Raw genomic sequence first — 23,834 nt, 5'->3', positions numbered from 1 at the left:
GAGCCTCGCTCCTAATGATTGATCGCATCCCGGCATTAAGGCCTCGTTCTGATTACTCGCGGGTTTTAATTGGATCACCGGTTATTAAAACGTCGTTAAACATGCGATCCTTACGGAGGTGCCGGCGAAAACACGCCTCCCTCCCATCGTAATCTATAATCTGCGAATCGCATTTATTTATGCGAAAAATATTCATCCGCGTGCACGCGAAACACCTGTAGGCTTCTTTTGGGATTATTGTTCGACGGAGGGCTGCGAAGCTGTCGTTCGATGAAGCACGATCCTTGAGAAAACTTCACATTTTTTTCTTTTTTGTAGGCGAGAACGAATATTTGTTAACAACGTCGATCGTTGGTCGACGGGAGACTTCGAAGCTGCCTTTCTGAGAAAACTGTTCCGGAAAACCTTTTCCGCTGGACGAAGCGTTCAGCTTCCGAACTCGTCTCGAACGAGAGAGGAAGTCCGTTAAAGTGCAGTTTTCCGCGACCGCTTCGGATGCTCGCAGATCTCGCGGCAAACTCCGCAACTTAATAATCGAGCCGGATAGTTCTCGGTGGATAGCCGTTGCGGGATCCCGAAGCAGGTGGCTGTTGACCCTCTTCGGGTTTTTCTGCATATTGATCAGATAGCCGGCTGAGAAAGGAGAAGGAAGTTGGGATGCTCGTGCGAACCGTGTTGGTCTCGCCTCGCGGTTTGCAGCACGTTAGAAAATTCCTATTCTAAGCACGATCCGGCGCGGCGTCCGTCGTGCTCGCCTGTGGCAACATCCGGCATGAATCAACAAAGTATAAAAGCCAGAGCGAGCGAGCGATTCGGGCCTAAAACTTACGCCCACCGCCGGCTAACGAGAGAGCGGCGAGCGCGAGGCGAGACAGAATTATTTCGTTGCAAAGTGAAAGTCCTTCGGGTTTGCTGTAGTACAAACGAAACTGGCGTAACGCGTGGGTCTCTCTCATCGCCCCTGCTCGACCATCGAGTCCATTTCGGCTTCATCTTTTTTTTATGCTTTGCTTTGCCGTTCCTCTTGACGCGCGTGTCCCGTCTTATCATCTCCCATCCTCGCATCCGCGTTGCATCATGTCGGCGCCAAACGCTTCGGCACCGCGGGACCACTTTCTTCTTTTCGATTTCGATCGGCTGCACGAACGGTGGACATTGATTCGATGACTACACACGGTGGGAAGACAAACATAACTAAACCTTTCACTCCTGATACCGTTCTCGCTATGTTCTAATTTTGGAAATATTTTAAATGTTATTTTATCGGGTCGATCGGAGAGTAATTTCGTTTTGCAAGAGTGTTGAAAAGCAACTCGATTCGATATTTTCACAATAACGAACAGCGTACGATTTGTTATTATTTTTACCAGAAAAATGAATACAAAAATATAAAGAAAAGTAAATTTTGAAACAGGTAATTTGTTGATTTTCGAAACATTCGTTTGAGACTATCGGAGTCGCTATTCCTTAGCAACTTAGGCACCATAGCGCTCCTTTATACGGTTAGTTAGGTTAATATACGTATAGCAGGACATCGATTCCCGGCGTTCGAAACGGAAAATGGTAACAACAAAGACCGCCAGTTCCATGGAAAGCGGCCGCGAACCGAAACTCTCGCGGCTATTGTTTAACGAGGTTTGCGTCACCGACGAATGCTAATGAAACGTTTATCTCCTCGTTGTTTCAGGTGAATTAATTCTGTGGACAGCCTTGGACACAGGACGATGATCGCCCTCTCCCGGTTTCTTATCGAGAGGCGTCGTTATTTCATTTAATTATATGTAGCTCGTTACTCTTATCCACCCGCAAGAATAAATGTTCGATGAAGCCTAAAAAGTGGAAGCTCGCGCGCGCGCGCGTATGTTTGCACCGTCCGTAATTGCTACCTTCGGCTTTCCATATTCTAATACCGGCGAACATAAACGCGGAGAGAAGCGGTGACGCCGCTTTTTGCCAACTCCGTGCATTCATTATTCATATGAATTTTCTATATTGCCTCTGTCTGCGTTCGTTGCTCGCATCGACGGAGCCTTTCTCGCATACTTTCTTTTCTTTTTTTTTTGAGAAAAGATTCCATTTTCATGCCGGCTACAACGCAAAAAAGACGGCACCCGTTATACAGCTCAACGAAATCACAAATTCCGATGACGACACCGACAAACGAGCGTTTCCTTTCGTTTAACGCAGTCATCGACAACAAAAACACGCCTCGGTCTAAAAACGAAACGGAACGGTACACACGCGGAGCGTGTTAATTACCGTCCGTTGATTGTAGCGTTCTGGCCGTGCATTATCGCGAAGATTGGGGCCCCGCATCCGACAATTTTCGCGGCGTTAATTACCATGCGCGGAAAGCTGTTTGTTCCTCGGGTCAATATAATCGTTACGATTCTCGCAGCGCGTGAAAAAAATCATTTGCGCGGCCGGACTACGCCCATCGATTACCATTCCAGCGGAACGAAATCCTCTCGGCCACGGCGAATCCTCCGGCAGAGTCGGTTCCGCGAAGTCGTAGCTCGCGGCGGGAACAATTCGCGCAACGGCCCCGCGAATCGCGGCGCGCAGAAATCCGAGCGGAAGAGATCGCGCGGATCGGGAGCTCGCGCGCACCGATCCCGTTACGTTTTCCGCAGATTTCGCGGCGCTGGCCCGCGTTACGATCCGCTGAAAGAGACGCTCGGCGTCGTAAAATGGCAGCCGGCTGGCAACGTCTAACAGTAAAAGGTCCCCTCGTAACGCGAGCATCCTCCGGATCGGGCGAACGGTCCGAACGGCGCGATCGTCCGAAAGCGATCGAAATTCCCCGCGGTGCGTTCAACCCGCCACGGATCGAACAATTACGTCGGTCACACGGTCCTCCGAAGGTCTCCCTTTCATTTGGCCGACCGATCGGGTCGATCGATCGATACGTGGCCGGCGATTACGTCACCGGCCCGCGAAACTGCCGGACGATGAAACGGGGAATCTCGTCGATCGGCCGTCCTCGATCGACGCCGCCGTCGACGTACCATCTTTAGACCGAGGCACGATGACGCGTAGATCGGTGCGCGGGTAGTCCGTAGAATCCTAGATGCAAAACGCGTGGGAGAACCGAGGGAAATCCGAATGGCATGCCGGAGTTCCGAGGAAAACCGCAACCGTGCGACCGGGAGGCAAGGTTCGCGTCTTTGGCCTCGATTGGATGCGGCTACCTTTGATTCGATCCAACCTGCTACCGGCTAACAGGTCTGGGTTAGAGCCGGGCAACGTCGTCGCAACAACGCCGATCACTGTGAACCTTGACCCCCTCGCACCGCCAACGTCTCGCGGAATTTAAATACCCCTTTATTTTTAGCCGCGGCGATCGTCGCTTTTAACCCCGCGGACTCGGCCCGTGGGATCCTCAAAGATATTCTATTTTGTTCTCGTTTAAGCTCTTGTAATCCGTTGAGCCGCCGCGAAAGAGGATTCCGTGAGATATCGCGAATATCTGCCATCTCAGAAGTGGATCGTATATTCGAGCCTTGAACCATTGCGGTCTAAAGTGCTCCACCGTCTCGGAGGTTGCGTCAACGTGTCGATTATTACTGACTTAGAGCGTCTAAGAAGCGCCAGAATCGTGCGCGCGCGATACGGAATGAAATGAAAGACTTTCGGATCGTAAAATTCCACACGTTTTAATTGTATCGGCCAAGTGAAAAGCGCGTCAGCGAATGAACATCATAAATTCTGAAACCTCGCAGTCGACGAGGGTGGTGCCAGGGCTCGCGAGCCACCAGCTGAAAGAACTATTCATTATGATGTATACTAGTTCAGTGAGAGCAGCAGGATTTGTATGTTTCATCTGCAATGGTAATCGCCGCGCGAGAACAGCTTCACACTCTGATTCCCCCCGGTATAGTGAGATTTGTATCGGACTTTATAGTAACACCGCGAGCGTGAGCTGCGATTTTCCGGCGCGCGCTTGGATCCCTCTGCCTCCCCCGCCCCTCCGTTCCCGACTAAAATCTCGCTGCCAATAATAACGATAGGAGCGAACGTTCTATAATAGCGTGGAACACAGTTCAGATGGTTCGATGAAGCATCTCCGACGGCCAGTCGATTCAATTACTCGGTTTACGACAGCTACCTCGCGGAGGATGCGGCCCGTCGACGCGTAATCCTCAAACTTATCAGCCATGAAAGTTGTTCGTGGATACACGGGGGAACGTTAATTACCGAAGCGGCGTAAAACACCAATTATCACCGGTGGCAAGCAGTTCCGTGACGGCGCGACGAAATTCCTGCGGCGAGTCGCCGCGAGTCGCCGAGTCGGATGAAGACGTCACGCGTAATGCCCGATGATCGAATCGTGTCATTAACGATCATTTTACCCAGCGAGCGTCCGTTTACTGCCAGGGTTATCCCGCGGGCCCCGGCTATCGCTGTATTCGAGGCGTGCACGAGTCCTCTCGCGCGAGTCCTCGCGCTTTTTTCCCACGCGCGTGCGAGAGAGATCTCGGTAACGGTACGACGTTCCGGTTGTTCGGTCCGTGAGAATTTCCGCGGAAAAACGGAACAGATATCGAAAACAGTCGGGGACAAAAAAGAAACGCAGACCAGAGCCGGTCAATTAATTTAGCGCGCGCATTACGCGATTGGACGGACGCGCCAGTCTCGCGAGGATTCGCCGAGGCGAACGAGCCCCCGATACTGGATCTCCTTTCTCTCTTCGTTTTTCCCGCGCTGTTCGATTGCCATCGCTAAAGGATTTTTCCACGTCTGCATACGCAACCAGTTAACGGATGCTTTCCCTAAATATGGAAAGACTGGTGACACCGCGAGTAATGGGCCGTCCCGCCGGTCCGCTTCTCTCCGCGCCGCGCCGCGACATTGCGACGCGCGCGACGGCTGTTGCAAGCATTGAACTCTCCGGGCCGCTCGCCGGATCCACTTAAGGCACACGCTCCCGGTAAACGTGTCACCGGTTATTCGCGTAACTGCCGTGGTTTTATTACCACATAATGAACGCGGCGGGCTCTTATTGTAACGGCGCGTCGGAATAAATATCCGGCGAACGAGATCAGGCCGAGTCATTCCCGCGGCGGACGATCGAGCGGCGTTCGTTATCGGAGGAAGATACGGTATACGTTGCTACCGAATCCTGTTATTAACAGCTGCCGGATGTTTGTCTTAAATGAAATCATAGACATTCGGAGCGTTTGGCCGGCTATTCCGGCCACGGAATCCCCCGCCGTTCTACGCGCTGACTATTTCAACCGCAAACATGTGTTGCAAATATTAGCCTTTGCGCGTAGATGATGATGCATTTGCTCCGAACATGCTCTTACTCGCACCGGGCGCAATCTCCGTCGCTCCAGGAGCAAAAAGTACGCGCGTCTCGCTCGCCGGTAATCTGAGCAATATCGTGTATCGTGGTATTATCGAAATTGTTCGTAAACTATGCGCTCCTAAGGACAATCCGGGATTCCTAATTGCGCGGTCGCGGACAATGCGTTTAATGAAACAACCGAGTGGTCGCCACGGGGGGAACAACGTCGTTGCCGCGGGACCGGCTAATTCAGACAGTCCCGGAGCTTTTAGTGTCCGCGGCGTAACCTATCCGCCGGCGTTTATAGTCGTCGTTTGTCAAAGCGGCTCGCGGCGCGAACGAATCGCGGATTGAAATTGCTTGCGATGCCGCGACGAGCAACGAAACAAAGTGCTGGATAATAACTCGCATCGCCGCTCGATGGACCACTTAGGGTACATGGCTAACGCAGAAACGGCGGCGTTATTATCGGTTTGGCCGGGCCGCGTACGTACGCCTGGATGACTACTGCAAAACGGTAAATTACAGCAATTTTCCTGATCGCCGTCTAACACGTGTTGCCGATGGTTAAACGGACAAATTGATCGTTGCGAAAATTCACCGTTCTAACGTTTCTCGCGCCGTTCCCCCATTTTTGCCGTCATTGTTAAAAGCGCGCCTCGTACGGAACGGGAAATGGATTGCCGGATAAACGGGAATTATCCGCCGGCATCGCCTCGGATCTCTCGGTTCACGCTCGAAGAGAGCTCCCGACCTCGAATCGAGGCCGAACGGCCGCCGCGGTCCTCCTATTAATTAGATTAATTCGATTTAATACGTTCGATTACCGAGCACACAGCTTGCGGAACAAAAGCAGGAAGGAAAAGTCGTAAACGCCTGTTGTTCTAGGATCGCGGCCTGCCTAAGTCTGACGTCGTGGATTTAGGTGTTCTAGGATATAAGCGACCTTGGCTGCCGCCTTTCAGTTCATTTTGCTCGTGCTGGTGTTTCGTCATCGTCTAATGGTGCCGTGTTTATAGCGGAATCGCAGAACGAATGTGCCGCGAACTCGATTCGACGAGTTCCCAACACGTTCGATGCCCGTAAACGGACTTATTAAATCTGTTTATCTTGCTCCGATGATTTATGTACATCCGCAATACACGAGCCACGCAATTATCCTCCGCTCCTTGCAATTAGAACAGTAGACATAGAATCTCTCTTTCCGATCCCCTGCGATCGACGACGATCGCATGATACAAAACGTGTTTCAACATCCGACGGTAACAGTCGCTCGAAACGGGGACAATGACGTGGCCGTTTAAAAATCGCGACAACGAAAACCGGTCACAGAGCTCTAAACCGTATCGACCGTGGACGTCGCCAGGGGTGTCACGCGGTCCCCGAGACAATATCTCGCGAGCTTCTCGCGAAAGGATCGCAGAGAAGATCGCCGCGTCCCGTGGAAGCCGGCAGAAAGAAAATTACGCACGGTCATTAATCGAACATCGGATGCGGGTAAGGTCGCGAGAGTAACGAGCATCCTTGGCTCGACAAGGTCGAAAGAAAACAATAAAGCCGCGTATACGTTCGACGGTGTTCACGCGCGTGCACGCGCGCGCGCGGAAGGAAATCGGCGACGTCTTCCTAATGACGCTTATTATCGGAGTCGCGGCGCGTCCGTTCAATGAAATAATAAAATCATCTTCGTAATGATAGGCTCGCGCCGAGTCGCGCGGTGCCGGGCCCGAGAGCTGTACGTGCGAGCGCGCGTAACGGAACCGCGGAAGGGACTCGGAAAAGTAATTTGCACCGCGACCCATGACACTGCCATCTCGAGGCACGAATAATTGCGTCGTAACCGTTAGGGGGTGGAAGGTCGGCCGGCCGATGTGGATATCCACCGCGGCGGTGCGCCGGACCACGCATAAGAAACGTTATTAGTGGAAATTGCGTTGGGACCCTCGTGGATCGAGCTGCCTCCTGGGACATTTATCACGGCCGTTTATCATAAACAATCAATCGCGGGGATAAATGGATATGCTCAAGGCTGAACGTACTCCGGAGCCTTCCTGAAGATGATCGAACCACCGGCCGGCATCTTCCGACAGGCGTAACCAGGATTTCGCCGGGATTTCACTGTCGCAACGCGGCCCAAACGTTTCCGTCTCGAAACGTCGCCGTGCTCGATGTTGTCGATTAATATCGCGAGATGAAAAGCTGTTTGGAATTAATTTTTCAACGAGGTGCTGGTTCGTGGATCTGCCGGGGGGGGGGGGGTCGGTTCGTGTATTCTTGTTCCCGCGAGTTCGTTTCCGTTTCAACGTCAATGATGCGGTACAATCGTGCAGGCACGCGCTTTCGAGAAACGAATTTCCCCGATAACGTTATGACGTGTAACACTTTGCAGCGTCGCCTTCGTGTGTTACGTCACAGTTGTCGGAAAATTGCGTGACCGTTGCAGTTGTTCAACGGTCGTAAATATCTTCGTCGGAGTCCTTATTTTTAATATACTGCAGGCGAAGATTGCAGTCCAAGCAAATCGAATTCAAAGAATCGTGAAATTGAGCAATAAATTTAGCGACTGGTAGAGATGAACGACCGAGCGTAAACAGCGTAATAAGCGGCTGAAAAATTGCTAGCTTATAATTACATAACGGTGATAATAAAATCCGATGAACAATCAATTTGAGAGTGCTTCGGGATACGTGATTGGTTATTAATAATTATTCGATGACCGAACAGATATTGAACAACTAAATGATTCAGCCGTGTATCATCGCGGCTTGGAATTCCCGACGGGCCTCTCTCTCTCTCTCTCTCTCTCTCTCTCTCTCTCTCTCTCTGCATGCATGCTCAATCGGCGAGATGTCATGTTTGCACGGTTGCGTATACGCTAATTGGTGGCATACGGTGACTAATTTTCGCCGAATCTAGGCATAGAGGAATGTGTTTGCCGAGAGGAGCTCTTCGGTTACTCGAACGGGAGATTCGCGGCCGCTCGACGCGGCGGTTCCGCGGCGTTTACATTCGCAATGGGACTTACGTAATGCGCCTGACACCTATCCGACGATTTTACGCAATCGTTTATTACAGGACTGGCTCTCGAGCGACGCGTTTAATCCGTCATCGCAACGGTACAAACCGAGATTCGCCTTGTACGGCCCGATAATCGCTCGTAATTCCGTTTACCCGCCGCGGCGGGACACGACGACGGGCTTTTCCTTCCGCTTCTCTCGGGCGATCGTCACGTGTGCATGAGACCTCCGTGCGAGAGATTTGAATAACAGGTTGCAGCGAATTCGCAAACACATCGAACGCGCCCGGTTTACAGTTAGGCAAACGCCGCGTTAGAAAATTACGCTGCGCAAACAGGATCGTCGGTGACCATTATTTTTAGCACGAGGAAAACACGAATCCGCGCGTTGCAATTACATACACGGACCAGACCCGTCTATTCTTTGCTCGTCGATGACGCGCGGCAAGTCGATAGGAACGCCGCAACAAGTCGGGGACGTACAATGTATAACTTCGTTAATTGAGATGAGATCGGACTAATTGGTTTTTCTAATGAAACGCTGTTTATGGAAACGCGCCTGCGTTCAATACGCTCGTATGCGTCGAATTGATATAATTGGAACGAAATTATACGTCGAATTAATATGTTGATCTAATTTAGAAAATATGGAGTCGTGCCTCCCCTCATTAGACGATGCACATTCCGCAACACATTCCATAGAAGATTAAAAGATCGTATCCAGCTTAATTCGTCCAGCTTTAAAGACTGAGCGTGCTGCGTGCGCGTAAGTTCCACGATCTAATTATAAAGTCAATACCTGTGTGCTATCCAATATTTCTTTTTTTCTTTTTTTATCGATAACGGCGATGCGATCGGAGTGAAACGGATCCGAGAAAGTGTTGGTTTTTCTCGGTCAGCGAACGAACTTTTTACAGGATGGCCAATTGGATCACGTTAATTTAATTTAACTTTTCCTCCGAGCGGGATCGACAGGGTGCTTCGGCGAACCGAAAAGAAACGTGACAAACGAGTTTCCAGCTCGTCAGAGAAAAGCAAAAGTGACACTCCCTGAGCGGCGGCGGCGGTGGCATCGTCGTCGTGGCCGATGTCGGCCATCGCTGGCAGAAGAATTTCGCCAGCGAGGATCGCGTATCTAAAGCAACTCGCTCGATGCTATTAAATTCGTTGCTAACTATTAACTGCGGGATCTCTTCTCAGGTGTAGCTCTCTATCGCGAGCCACTTTGCTCGGCGATACGTGACGATATCCTTCCCCCCGCGGAGCCAATGACCATGACATCCTGACCCGCGGAGGTATTCATCAGCCGGATGATTGCTACCATCGCGAAAAAACGACCCGATGAAAGAATAAGGGCGCGATCCCGAAGAGGATCGACCGTCGGATCCCTCGCGCTTGCTCTCTTTTCCTCGGGAATAATGGAGCAGAAAAAATTACAATGGCCCGGCATACCGAAATTGGTATTCACTTACGCGATGTTAAGGGGGCGGATCCCGGCCCGTCATTAGCCAAAGAATATTCTGTGTTCCGGCGGGGATATGATCATTTTTTCGGGGCCATTAGGGCTCGGACGTCTTCATTAGGAGTCATAAACCAGGTCACATCGTTCGCGAAATTTTACGCTGCGCGGATCATCGTGCCGCATAATTTTCTAACTTAACCGTTCGCTGTCGGCGCCATTTTAACTCGAAATACAGACTATAGCTTTCTCAATCTGTATTTTCATTTTATATATTCATTTTATATATAGTATTTTATTATAAATATAGTATTTTATTCTATGTATAGTATTTTTGTTTTATGCGCATGAAAGTGAATTTTGTCACTCACGCAACAGTTACACTTTTACACATTATCTTAAAACGTGATGTAACAATTTTTAATGGCGCCTTGTAGTCGCCACGCGGGTGCATAGGGTTATTTGCGGGGTATAGAAACCACGTCGAAATTTGTTTCGTGCTCTAATTACAATGAAGAAATTGAATACCGATTATCTTCCCTATTGATTTGTATTTTGTACAACATCCACGGTCTTATTATAAACTAGATCTACAGGAACTTACGTAAGATCTCACTTTCATAAATTATTGAGGAAAGAACCACTTATCGTGTAGACATCAGAAGATACCGTGCAATAAACATAAAGTAGCGACGCAACAAATCTTTCTAATTGTAAATGTTACATTTTCCAGGCGTATACGCGCCATAAATGTACGAAGATCCGCCTCTCTCTCTCTCTCTCTTTTCTTTGCATTATTGCTTAATTACCTTGTTGATCTAAATTCTCCGCATGAATAATGTCACAATTGCATGGCAAATAAGAACAGAATTACATTTCCATCTGTTCCAAATAGATTGCGAAGCGACGTCGCGTGAATACGATTGAATTCCGCAAGCGGATCATAAAATGTCACGGAGGAAACGCTTTCGACCGCAAAAGGTTAAGAGCGAGCAAGAAAAGCCCCAGCGGTGATCATCTGACGCGGCGCAACAATGGCGACCGCGCGAAGCTGCGACACCTCGCCCACCGTCTTCTTTTTTTTCTCGCGTCCGGCGAATTGAACCCGATTCTTGAATATGCTCGAACGGCCGGCGACCGTGTGTACGAAGCGGCGCAGGAATCGCGTACAAAGCGTAACAGAGAGGAGCGACGTGGATTCGAGCGTGCCACGCTCGGGAAGCAAAACATTTATTCCGCTTCCTGATGCAGAAGGGGCCGAAGCGGTCGCTCCTCGGAGGCGAAAGCAACCGAGGGGAATCACGACGAGGGAAACGTCGGAGAGCCACGTAACAGGCGCGATACGAAAGCGATTCCTGGAGACAAAGGAAAACGTGTAGCTACACGCCCGGTTAAAAGGAGCGACCTCCTTGAGAACGGTCCTTGACTCGTAGAGACGGCCGAGATAAGAAGAAGGAGAAGCGGTGCAAGTAGTTGTAGAAGTAGAAGAAGAAGAAGAGGCAGAAGAAGAAGAAGAAGACGACCACGACGACGACGACGACGAAGAAGAAGGAGAAGAAGAAAAGGCAGCAGCAGGAGTAGCGGCAGGAGGATGAGCCGCGAAAGGAGGAGGAACGGGAGAAGAAGAGAAGAGAGAAGGGAGAGACCCGGAGGCGAGTAATGGCGCCTACACTCGGTGGCCGCGAAAGGGCGAAGAATATTCTGCTTCCGAGGAGCGCGATATACAAGCCGGCGGACTACGCGGGCTGCATCCAGCGATGAGGGACGAGGAGGATCGACGGAAGGATGGAACAGGACGGAGAACACTGGAAAATGTATCCAGCCGCGGCATGGGTACCGGTCGACCGTTTCTCTTCTTCCCCCCGTGCTTTTCCCTGCTCTAATGCGGTTAATTAAACAACCAGCAAAACGATATTCCAGGAATGAGATCGTAGAGGCTAAGACTGAAATCCTGGGCTCGCTGTAACTCCGCCGGGAAGTATCGAAGAATGACCGCGCGGGACTAGGCAGAATTTTACTGCAGCCACGTTTGGTTAATGCTAACCGCTCGGTGCCCTGGCGCGAGATAAAATGTCGCCGGGCCCCCCTTCGCCGCCTATATTCATTCCGAGCTTTATTAGATGTAGAAGCTACGTGACGAGAAATCCGGTGTAATAAAATTCGAGGGATTCGCGCTCAGTGATATCACAATCCCGCCGGTTGTCCGCCGACTCCTCTGGTAGCACCATCTCGATATCCTAATATGGTGGCCGTTAGCGATCCTTGAAATTGGATTTTTAAAACGAACGGATTCAGAACTCGCGGCTGGGTCTTGGAATGGCTTTAACGGAATGGGGGGGTTTGGTTGGGCCAGAAAGCCGCGCGGCGCGCGGATATTCAGGATTAACTGAAAGAACGAGCGCGACGTTGCGGACAAATCGTTGGATGAATTAGAATCGAGCGGTATAGTTAGGCGATAAGAACTAACCCGCTTAGAACGAAATCTTTCGAGTCTGAATAATCGGATGAAACAAATATCATAAGTAGATTTTACGTCGTTCGTGACGAAAACGGACGGATCGAAGTTCTTAAACGATGGAAAGATTAAAAGAAACCGAGGAGCATCGACGCGTTCCATTAATGTTAATTAACTTATTAACGATAATTCAGGAAGAAGAAATGAAACTGTGCGTGGCTTCCAGGTCTCTCGCTTCGCCAGACGAAGAAATGTTTCATTTTGTGTAAAGTTTTGCGCATCATAATGCAGAATGAATCGGGGAACGCTGTGCAAAACAGAAGATGATCCAGTTCTTCGCGCAGAAAGCTTTTTACTGTTACAAAATATGCCTATCCGCGAAGAGTGGATGATCATCGGCTGCCGGGAGAGTCTCCTCGAAGCAGCAGAGATCGGTCAAAGACCCGCTCTCATAGCTCCCGTGCCACTTTTTTCGCCGTTCGGTTGGCAGACCGAGGTCGTGAACCGAGCATGCAAATACGGTGGCAAAAAGTTGATGGCTTCTCGATCGGCCGGAGCGATTCTAAGCTCTCGATACGTGACCGTTCGGCCGAACGGAACCGTTTCTACATTTCTCTCGGGTGCATTCGACCCTCCCCCCTCACCTGGCCCCACCTGGCCGGCGGTTCGACGGAAAGGCGTCATAAATTACAAGGCGAATCCATCGGGAAAAATTAACGATTCGATCCAGACGTTGCGGTCTAATGTACGCGGACGTTCCTCGCCTTCCACGTCCGGAATGATACCTCCGGGCATACGATGGAGAAGGTCGCGAGGTGTGCTCATTCGTGACCAGAAAAATTTCTCGAAGGGAAAACCTGGAGAACACCGGAGAAAGATCGAGAGGACGCGAGCCCGCATACACCCTTCCGCGTGTACATGCTCGAAAGGTATACACACGCACACGCGTTCTCTCCTCGTCTCTCTTTTTCTTCCTCTCTCTCTCTCTCTCTCTCTCGCACTCCTTCGTTCTGACGAAGAACTCGGATGGAGAGAAGACGAGGAGGAGAGAGAGCAGGACAGCGAGAGAAAGAGAGAGCCAGAGAAAGAGAAGGTGCGAGTGGCGTCTCAGGAACGAAGGATGCCTATAATCGGCAATGGACGACCGCACCTCGCCACTTTCGCGTTGCTTGACGTGGATACCGGTCTAACCGATCGACCGGTTAATCATCGTCGTCTTCGGCTGGATTCTATCCCGCGTGCACCGCACGCATGCTCGCATTTATTATACGGTAGCTGGCCGGCGATTTCGTGGGGCCCTGCGATCCGGCCCATCGCCGCACGTAATTTAATTAATCGCGGGATAATCGCCGCTAATAGCCGCCTCCTAAAACCGATGCTTGTAACGGATCGGCTCCGTGCGCCGCTGAAAAGTGCGCGCACAGTGCTCGATTCGTTCTATAAATAGGGCAACAATCATTATGACTTGACAACTTGCCCGTTGACGGGCAACAAAACGAGACGTCTTCGTAAATGCACGCATCGTTTCTACGAGGTAATGATGGAACGTCGTTATTGATTTCCACCGTCTTTTTTATTGCGAAGTCCGCGGGGCTCGTTATTAGAGCGAAATTATGTGAAAAATAAGTGTTCGAGCCTTGTGTCAACGGCTGTATTTTCTGCGATGTTCATTAACGTCGTTCGATGGTGAAACCGTCAGACGACGTTTTAATTGAAATGACAGTCGTCCGACAGGGCGAGCAACATTGATCAAATTCGGAACAAGCACGTGAGAATGCGTACGCCTCGTAGCCGCGATTATCGCGTGTTATCCTTGTTGAGAACGCGTTTCATTAATACAAAAATATGCGAACATCCGGGGCGTTAAATAACGCGTATGACTAAGAGACGCAAATTGCAATCATATTCTCGCGTTCCATAATTTTCTCATCGCCGCGCCGTTAATTGTTCATCCTGTTTGATCGGAAGATGCGCATTGTTTTAGATCGTGGTAATACGGTCGTTAAGGTTTTTCATCGAGAACCGGAGGACGCTAGGAAATCATCGTTAGGAAAACGATGCAACAATTTATTCTTTTTTTCCTTTTTTTTTCTCTTTTTGTTCGGGACAAACGAAGATACGACGGCGGACGCAGTTGCAATCGGCGATCTCAGCCGTGCCCGCGCATAGGCAATAACGAGTCGCGCCGGCTAAGATGCAATTGGGCCGAGGAAACCGCCGGCGGGATGCATAATTGAATCGAGTCCAAGTTAAATATTACTTGCGAAACTCATAAATATGCAAAGATTATGCAGAGGGGGGGAGGGAGGAGACTGGATGATCCCCATTTCCAGACTTTTCATCTTCGTGATCGAACCGGCAAAAAGCCCGCTCCCAGGTTCGTACCCGTCCCGATCATGCTGGGCACACGATCTCATTTTTGCCCTTGAGCGACGTTCAATCGATTCGACTCGATCCGATTCAATTCCCATGGTAATGAGACATGATGCATCCGCGGCTGAATAACTTCCTTTACAGATTCGCCTACTCGAGAGCGGATTTGAACGAGACAAAAACCGGTAGAGGCGGTCGAAAGCATTCCAAGGGCCAGCGCGACCCATCCGTGACCCCCAAGGACGCCGAGGACCATCCTGCCCCCTCTACCTTGTCCCCAAGGACCATCAAGGCCCTTTTGGGACCGCGCAAGTTTGCGAGAATCCTCCGGATACCTCGCCGTCCAGCCGAGAGTCCCCTATGAGTCCCCATCGACTCCTCGAGCTTCGATTTGGGCAATGTGAACCCTTTGCTGTCGGATCGGGCGCCATTAGAAATTACCGTACCCAAAATTCGCTGCGAATATAGAACTTTTTAAACTGAAAGTACCATCTAGGTAACTGCGTAACAACGAACTTTTTCATATCGATTGAAGAACGACCGAACTACTATTATAACGTATGGTTGATTAAAGAAGTTTGTTCAAAGAAATTTCATAGAAACATTTCTATAATATCAGGAATTACGAGAGGAAAGAACAGAAACCAGTCAATCAGAAACTTCGTCAATCTTCTCATTAGAAGACGAGGACGAAGATATGCATCGATTACAATTCATGGTTCCAGTGCGGATGAAGTGACGTCATCTCTATCTGTTTTAGATTTATAAAATGCAAGTTTGCCGTTATCCAAACACATGCCATTGAATACGAATGTGCATAAAGATCGTTACGGATCTCATCGAAATGTACGGAGTCCGTTCGTTTCGAATTTGCGGGATTTTCAGCGGACGTGTTCGACAGACATTGTTAAACGTTACGAAAACGTTTCCCACGGAGCCTGACTCAGTTACGAGAGCAACATTACTGTGATCAACGGAGCACTCTAACAGGATTCCAGCGTGGAACGTGCGTGCTCCGGATCGTTCAGCGTATCGCCAGGAATAAAATCTTGTCTACGTCGGGATGCAACATTTCGTGATCGTCCGAGTTAAGTCGTTTCCTGTGCGAACGCGTAGATCCCCGGTGGACAAGAACAGCCATCAATTCGAAAGGAGACCGTGTAATAACGACGGGGAGTCATGCGACAGGGAAAATTGCCAGCCGTGGTGAGAGAGCACGCCGTGTTTCCCGATGAGGAGGACGTAATTTGACTTCCTTAATTATCAAGTTCGAGAGACGTTCGCATACGCGTTACCGCGCGTTAGATCTAGATTTCTCGCCGGGGTTTATGCTTCCTAAGCCGTCCCGGCATGATCGGCGGGGTGTCCGAAACGGTCGCTCGGATTTTTCGCCGCGAAATCCCGTTCGTTTCTGCAAAGATCCGAGGGAACCGGGATATCATCGCGTGCTCCGGTTCGATTCCTGCCGAGATTTGGAGCAGAGATTATCGGAGAAACCGATCGCGACGGCGGCCGGGCACAATGTTCGGGCGGCCGACTAACGAATCGCTGCCAAGGATAGCTTTGTGTCGCGCACTTATTAATTATTTCCAGCAGAGACGCGCGGCGGATGCGGCAGCTCGGACGCGTCTGCCGCCGTGCTTCGCGTGCGATACACATTTCGTTGCGTAACCAATCCGGCCGTCAACGAGAAGTTCAAACGGGGTCACAGATAGCAAACGAGGCGATTTTCCTATTTCGAGACCGACACGGGGACAATGTTTTACTATGATGCTCGTGACTCGAGCGCGCGCCATCGATGGAAAAATAACTGTGACTCGGTTGACATCTGAACACGGTGGATACAACATGTAACGCGCGTCCGATGTTGCAAGCACCTTAGAATATACTTCGAAATGCACTTTAATATCGGGAGATTCGAATTCAATGTGAACGCATATTGCGAACGAAGATCCCAGCGATTAACACTGAACCTACTAAAGACGTCTGACATGTGTTGTTTCATAAGAATAATAACACTAAATTTATTTAGACATTTTACTGTTTTTATTAGAATATGTGCTTGACTTGAGTCATTTATTCAATTATTTTCTACGAAATTGTTAGCACAATTCCAACAATTTTGAAATAAAGAATGCATGACCGGCCATTTCGACCGGTTTCGTAGGTTTAACGTTAACAGCGTTGGAAAAATACTCAGCTACGATGAAATTCTGTTCTACATTTGTGGATGTTAAGCAACAAGTTTTCCAAAAATGATGGCACATCGTGTATGCTACGTTTAGTATTATCGTAAGTGCAATTCGAATCTGTCGAACCGATCGCAAAACACTGAAAAAGTGGATACCGCTTGTACAAACAACCCAAGGCGGGTTATGTGTATTTGATACGATGGAAATCTCGTTTTTAAGCATTCTATCAGACGTATTTAGATCGGTCGGTGTCGGGGGCGTGCGATTGAGAAACTTTCCAGCCCACAAGCGTTTCGTGCGTCCACGCAGTCGCGCCGATTTCAGCCGTTTCGAATCGTAACCAGGAAAATGACGGACTCGCTGCACCGCGACCTCGACAATGCCTTTCGCCGTCGATCGAGCATTGTGCGCCGCTTCGATCGGTGACATAAGAAACGCCCGCCGCGGGAAAGTAATATTGCGTTTTAAACGGTGATCCGGCAATCACCTCGGTAAATAGGAAACAGTAAGCAATCGGAAGAAACATTGCCAAGGATAACGACGTTAATCATTCGCATAAAGGAGTTCCAGCATTCATTCGAATAAAGGATAATTAATGAGAGATTAATCCACGTTTGATGTATTTCATTTCCTTTGAAAGCTATTTCCTTTCTTTGCATTAACGAGTGAAATAAATAAAACGCAGAACAGCGAATGTTGGAAGCAAACATATTCAAGCGTCAATATATCATCGAGTTAGCATAATTTTAGTTGTCGATGCTTTCGATGTGAAACGTCGACGTTATCTCGCAACGAAGTGATTAACACGAAAACCGACCACAAAACAATTCCTACAAAATCAAAGCAATTTGATTAACGAAACCGAAGCTAGAACGTTACAATTAATTGCAGCGGATGGTGCTTCAACTCTTGCGCATCCTAAACATTCTAGTCGAATTCATCTTTTCCAACAGGAACGAACTGTGAAAACGAGTCTGCTGAAAGTTAGTGCCGTTCGCAAACGTAATTAGAGAGAGAACGTTTCGGTTACGAATTTTACAAGGGTTCTGCAGCAACGAGTGGCGATCACGTAACATCTCGTTCGAACGGAAGCGAAGCTGGTGCCGCGTTTAAACCGTACTTTCCAGCTGACAATCGGCTCGTAGAAGTTAGTTAACATTCTACCGGTCGCATACCAAAAATGAAAGAAGAAAAGAAGAGAAGCGAGGAAGACGCTCGGAACGATTCGAATGCCGCGCCGGAGACTTCGATGCCCGGCGAGGCGAGATCGCCGTTCCCGAAGCGTTAAATGTACCCTACGGCCAGCTAACAATTTCCTTTGTGTCGCGGGCACGTTTCGATGCTTATGGTTTCCCGTTTAACATGCGGAACACTGGAATCCCGGCTACGTTAAAACGGCTTCATTGTGCGGCGACGTACGGCCGCGTGTTTAAACGGCCGCTTTGGATTCCGGCGAGCATGATCCGGCGATCGATATTAGCGTGGTCGCGGACCACGAGCGGGCCAGAAGCAAATGATGGCATAATGTATTCGGAATGCATTTGCAAGATAATAGGCGGCGGCTCGATGGCGTTCGGGAGACGTCCCCCGTAAGAAGTCCGTAGCCGGCGTCGCGTTGCATCCAGATGCAATATACCCGCGAAGGAAACTCCGCGGAAAACGTGAACGAAGAAAAGAGTCGATCGCCGACAAGAGTCGCCACGATGAATTTCAATATAGCTCGGTCTCGCTCGGCGAGACTACGCCTTTTATCGTCTCTAAACCGCATCCTTACACGGTTTTATCGTTAATCTCGACTTCCTAGCGAGCCCGCGCGCGAGAGTTTCCCGTCTGCCGTCATTATCATAAATCGCGCGACGTCTACCGTCTTCGTTCTTTTTTCTATGTCTTCTCCTTTTTGCAAACGAACCGTCGATTACCGCTAACTTGGCTATGTCGCCGGGAGCCGAGAACGCGCTCGCTCGCTCGCCCGCGCGCGCGAGCGCACCGTTCTCCTTAATCATCTATATTTTTATATTCCTAACAGGACTTACGCAATGCCCGCCGTATCGTTGGTAAATATAGGTACTTGCGTTAGATCCAAAGGCGGTGACGCCGCGTCCAAGTCCATAAAAGAGCGCACCAAAAGGATCACTCCCGATATACACTCCCGGTATGCGTCGCCGTATCCTTTTCGACTATACATAGAACTTTCTTGCTTGCTCACTCACTCGCGGCCACGACTCGCCACACACCCGGCTCCGTTTTCCTCGTCCCCGCTACTTAAGCTTCTTAATCATCCCTCGCGACGTTCTCGCATCCTCTCCTCCACGGTCCTCGAAAACCACGCACACTCCCGTCGGCGAAACCGGATCCGTGGCCGGTGAACCTCTTATACTTGTCACAGAAAGTGTCCCCGCGCGGAATCACTGCAACACTATGCCCCGAGCCGCGATCGATCTCTCCCCCCCGATCTCTATACCTGCGAAACCTTCTCGATTTTCGCGAGTTTCATTGTTCCCGGCCGCCCCGTCCTTGATCGGTGAACAAATACCCCCGGCCGGCCTCCGGCGGAAGGGCTAATAATCGTCGAGTAATTTACTTTTTTTTAATTCGACGGATGAGGCAGCCTAGACGACGATGGGGTTTTATTTACAGACGGTCGTAAACATTGCTCGCCGTTGTAATTAAAGAAGCAGATCGGGTACGCGCGCGCGCGCGCGCCTCGCCCAACGCGAATGTTATTAATACCACGAGAAGATAATTCAGAGACTGCGAGCTCTGTACTTTGGTATTCTTTTCTTTTCTTCCTTTTTTTTTTAATTAAAATATGCGCTATTGCTTCAGATGCTCGTTCGACTCGTTAACATTTTTCTTCAGACGACACCACTGTGAGATCGGCTGTGTCATCGTTCGGAATTTTATATAAAGCGTTTTCCGATGTTAGGAAACGTGTTATAAAGCCTTTGTTTTTCTGCCGGGCATGTGTATCGAAGCAATGTTGACGTAACGCATTGTTCGTCGAACGAATGATTTGATTCCAATGCTGCCGGAGCTGCTTGTTATTCTCGAACGATTTTGTCATCTTTTCTGTCGACACCGAAGACAAACAAATCACTGGATCGTAACGCAAGCAACGAGGTTCAGCGAGGTTCGACACTTTTTCCAAATACAGAAGCGCATTCGATCGATTGCGTAATCCGAGATTACATCTGGCTACTGTTTAACGACAATCGTGCACGTTCGCGGTGAGTCATTCGCAGAATTGGAACGCGTTTGAACCTATCTATGCCGCAGCCTAGTAAAACGCGGGACGGAGGGTTAATACCCCCGACGAATTCAAGGCCGGGAACGCGGGTATCGACGAGCCGAGCCAACGCGAGTGGATGAGACCAATTCGATCATCTATGTCAGATCTTCGGCCGACGGGTCCTTGGACAGAAGAGGATGTGTGCGAAACGGTGACGCAAGCGTCGAGCAAATTGGCCGACAAAAGTCGGAGCGATTTTGCGAGCTCGCCTTTCCTTTCGATATGGCGGCTTTTGCCGCTTTCTAAAGCCGGGGACCGGTCGCCGTTGGAACCGGAAACGCGGCGGGCCCGCCGAAAAAGTCGCGAGGACCGTTCCGCAAACGCGTTCGTTAACCGGACGATTGGCGAGCGGACGGTACGCGACAGAAAAAATTACGGGGAACCGAATAGTCGCGGTGATTCGTTCTAACGCGCAAAAAAAAGAGCGGCCGGTCCGCGTTACGGCTAGGTAGTCGCATAATTTCTGATCGGCCGGCTCGCGGGGCTCGCGCGCATCCTTGACACCATCTGCCTAAAGGATGTGCTAAAGGTCGTAGCAATCGCGCGGTCTGACATAACGTCCGATTTCGCGAGCGGACAATCGGTTCCCTTCGGAGAATTCCACGGCATCAACAGATATACCGCGAGCACGGGGAAATTATGTACGTGTTTTCACGGGCCGGGAATCGAGTGCGCCGAGCCACGCCGCGCGAGGCTCGTTTCACCGATGGAAACGCCGGATATTTATAGCAGCGGGAACGCGAGATGAAAGTAACACGGCACGGCAAAAGTGTAACACTTTTACGGAAGACAGAGAGAACCGGTGGACTTTCCAGATCCTCCGCGAGGAGGATCTATTATTAATTCAAGGCCGGATCGGCCGGCCGGAGGATCGAGAACGAGGGGAACGATTCTGGGACCCGCGACCCGCCCGGGAACAATGAGATTCCTTCGGGAACGGTGCCGACTCCATTTTGGAGAACGTCGAGCCTGGCCGCGCGCGTTAATCGAGCTTTTTTCTCGGCGTGTCCTCGGAGGGGGAGATCCCGCATCGGACCGACACACCGACACCAGGCGACGTATGCTCGGGGATCCTCTCGCGATCAACCTTGACTCTAGCGAAGACTGAACCAGTTTTCAGCTGCCAGGCTTCGCGAGGTGTTCTCCGTCTTATCAACGCGGGGAGAGCGGCCGACGGCCGAGGCGGCCGCGGAATGGTGAAACTGTCGGGCCGATTTCGGATCGTGTCCGCCGTTCCCGCGGCTCTGGTTCCATACGCCGGGTCTCGCGAGAGAAACGGATCGAGCGGGACGGAGAGAGACGCTGCGCGAAAGCTTGTACCGGAGACGGTAACGGGCTCGCTCGCGGCTCGATTTCGGAACACGGAGAGCGAGCGCGACAAGAATTTCGGGCTTGTTCGTGGAGCGTTCGTGGATCGATCCATGGAGCAGACGGTTTTTTTCCCCGGGCGATCGTAACTTACCCGTCCCCATGGCTGACAGCAGCCTCCTTCAGCCGCGATCCTTCCTTGTATAGGTGGTCTCCAATGCTGGATGGTTTCACTGGCCGGTCAACAGTGTGAAAGAAAAAATAAATAAACCACTGAACACCTTTCGGTGGTGACGTCGTGAAAAGGACGAACTCCTCGTCCAGCCGGTAGACCGCGGACGAACTGGCGGCTGGCGAAGACTTTTGGTGAGACTTCGACGTGAGACAACGACGACGTCATCGCCGGCCTGGTGTCTCATTGGCCGGCGGTCCTTCTCTTTGCTCGACTTGCCTCTCTCTTTTCACCGGACTCCCTCCTCTCCTTTTCCTTCTACGAACTCCTCTCTCGCCGCTCTCGCCTCCGCCGCTTCCGCCGCCCGCGCCGCTCCGCGAACTTCCTCGCCTCTCGGTCTCTCACCTGGCCGCGTACGATCGCTCTTACCTGTTCTGGCTCACTCCCACGGCGGCGGGGCTAGAGCACCGGAGTCGCTCGAACGACGCGCGAACTCCGAGAGCCCGACGCCTGGAACCAATCCGCCTAGCCGCTCAGCGGCAACCGAGACCCTCTGCAACCTCGTAGAACCTGGCAGCAGCGTGGGTTCACCGAGGGGGTACACCGTGCCGGAGGTCAATGGATTATCACGAAATTGGTACCAGCAGCTTCCAGGCCGCTGCTGCGGCCGCTCGAACTGCGGCGGCAGGCTCGCTGAACACCTGGAACCAATCGTCCTAGCTTCTCCACGGTATCCGAGTCCCTTTCCTAGCTGGCAGAAGCTCTGACTGCGTGGGCTCGACAAAGAAGTTACGTCTGTGCCAGAGGTCCGGCGAGTCGAAATTTTGATCGCGCCGTCGCGTAGACTGTCTCGAAATTGGCGAACAGTTGCTTCCAGCGATAATGTCGACGCTGAAACTCTGGCAGCAGGATCGCTGGACACCTGAAAAAAATCGGCCTAGCTTCTTCACGGTATCCGAGTCCCTTTCCTAGCTGGCAGAAGCTCTGACTGCGTGGGCTCGACAAAGACTTTACGCCTGTGTCAGAGGTCCGGCGAGTCGAAATTTTGATCGCGCCGTCGCGTAGACTGTCTCGAAATTGGCGAACAGTTGCTTCCAGCGATAATGTCGACGCTGAGACTCTGGCAGCAGGATCGCTGAACACCTGGAACCGATCTACTTTAATACTTTGTAATCTACGAGACCCCCTGCCAGCTAATTGAAGCTGATTACGCGGACTCGGTACGAGATACCTCATGCCGGAGGTCCATCAAGGCGATATTTTGATCGCATAAAATCGGCATCAGCGGCTTCTAATGTTGCTGCTGCATTATTAGCTTGCACGGGAAGCTCGTTTTCATTCTTTCGCATGGATTCGACGAAACGTGCTTTCTGAACAATCTAATACAGTATAAATTTGTCCTAATTGATTGCATAACCGATTCAAATTGTACGCAGAAATGGACAATTTTGGAAGAGCATTGTTCTCGGGGCACGTTTTTGAGGTCGTCGGCAAACGGCGTTTATAAAAACGAGACACGATGCTCGAACATTCGAGTCTCCTCTTCCCGAATCGTCCATTTTTAGTTCACAATCCGAGGGGGACGATTCAGGAGAATTTCCTGTATATAATTTGTTTGAAAACGATTTATCAGATTGTTTGGAAAATTCGTTTCGCATTGCATAGAGCGTTCGTTTCATCGAATTCGCACGAAAGCTCTCGATTCGTACGAATTTTCCGAACAATCTAATAAAGCTCTAGTAGCAGAGAAATCTATATAACAACTAGCCCCTCCGCAATGCGTAGACCTTCGGCGGATCGGTAGAAACTGGCAGCGTGGGTTCAGCAATGAATACGCCGTGGCAAAGGTCGGTCGAATCGAAAGGTCGACCACGTATTTCATCAGAAAATCAATGCCGATAGCTTCCAGAACGATTATCGCATCTGGAGTATTATGCAGTGGGACTCTGACGCCGAATTCTTTAGACAGCCGTAGCCAATCTCGGCGCGGTAGAAAAATACGAAAGGTGGTCCTATGAGTTGTCCGTCCCTGGAACCCGAGCCGTGGGGCATTCATTCGCTTTCTTCGACCCCCGGTGGCCAATAAATGTAACGCGGGTTCCTTTTGTGTCCGCGCACGGAGGCAGTCCTTAAAATTTCAGACGAACCGGGCCCAACGCGCCACGCCGTGCCAGATATCGACGGCGCGACTGTTACAAAATCAGCGGCACCTCGCAGCGAACGGTGGCTGCCCCGGCCGTTGATTAATTTATCGGCGCGTAGCAGGGAATCGGATCACAC

At 50.6% G+C, this 23,834-nt stretch overlaps 1 protein-coding gene across 4 annotated transcripts in view; it reads right to left on the bottom strand.

Annotated features, from left to right (window-relative positions):
• Window positions 1-21,623, bottom strand: part of dpy (fibrillin-like protein dumpy) — a 123,312-nt gene extending 101,689 nt beyond the window's left edge. For all 4 annotated transcript variants that reach the window (XM_033466094.2, XM_033466095.2, XM_033466097.2 and 1 more), the window contains exon 1: window positions 21,537-21,623. In XM_033466094.2, the coding sequence (XP_033321985.2) occupies window positions 21,537-21,546 (10 nt within the window). In that variant the 5' untranslated portion in view covers window positions 21,547-21,623. The remainder of the gene's footprint in view (window positions 1-21,536) is intronic.
• Window positions 21,624-23,834: the final 2,211 nt, after the last annotated feature.

The sequence above is a fragment of the Megalopta genalis genome, chromosome 1 (assembly GCF_051020955.1).
Source record: "Megalopta genalis isolate 19385.01 chromosome 1, iyMegGena1_principal, whole genome shotgun sequence".
Lineage (NCBI taxonomy): Eukaryota > Metazoa > Arthropoda > Insecta > Hymenoptera > Halictidae > Megalopta > Megalopta genalis.
Note: the sequence above shows the minus strand (reverse complement) of the source record. Positions and strands in the feature narration are given on the sequence as shown.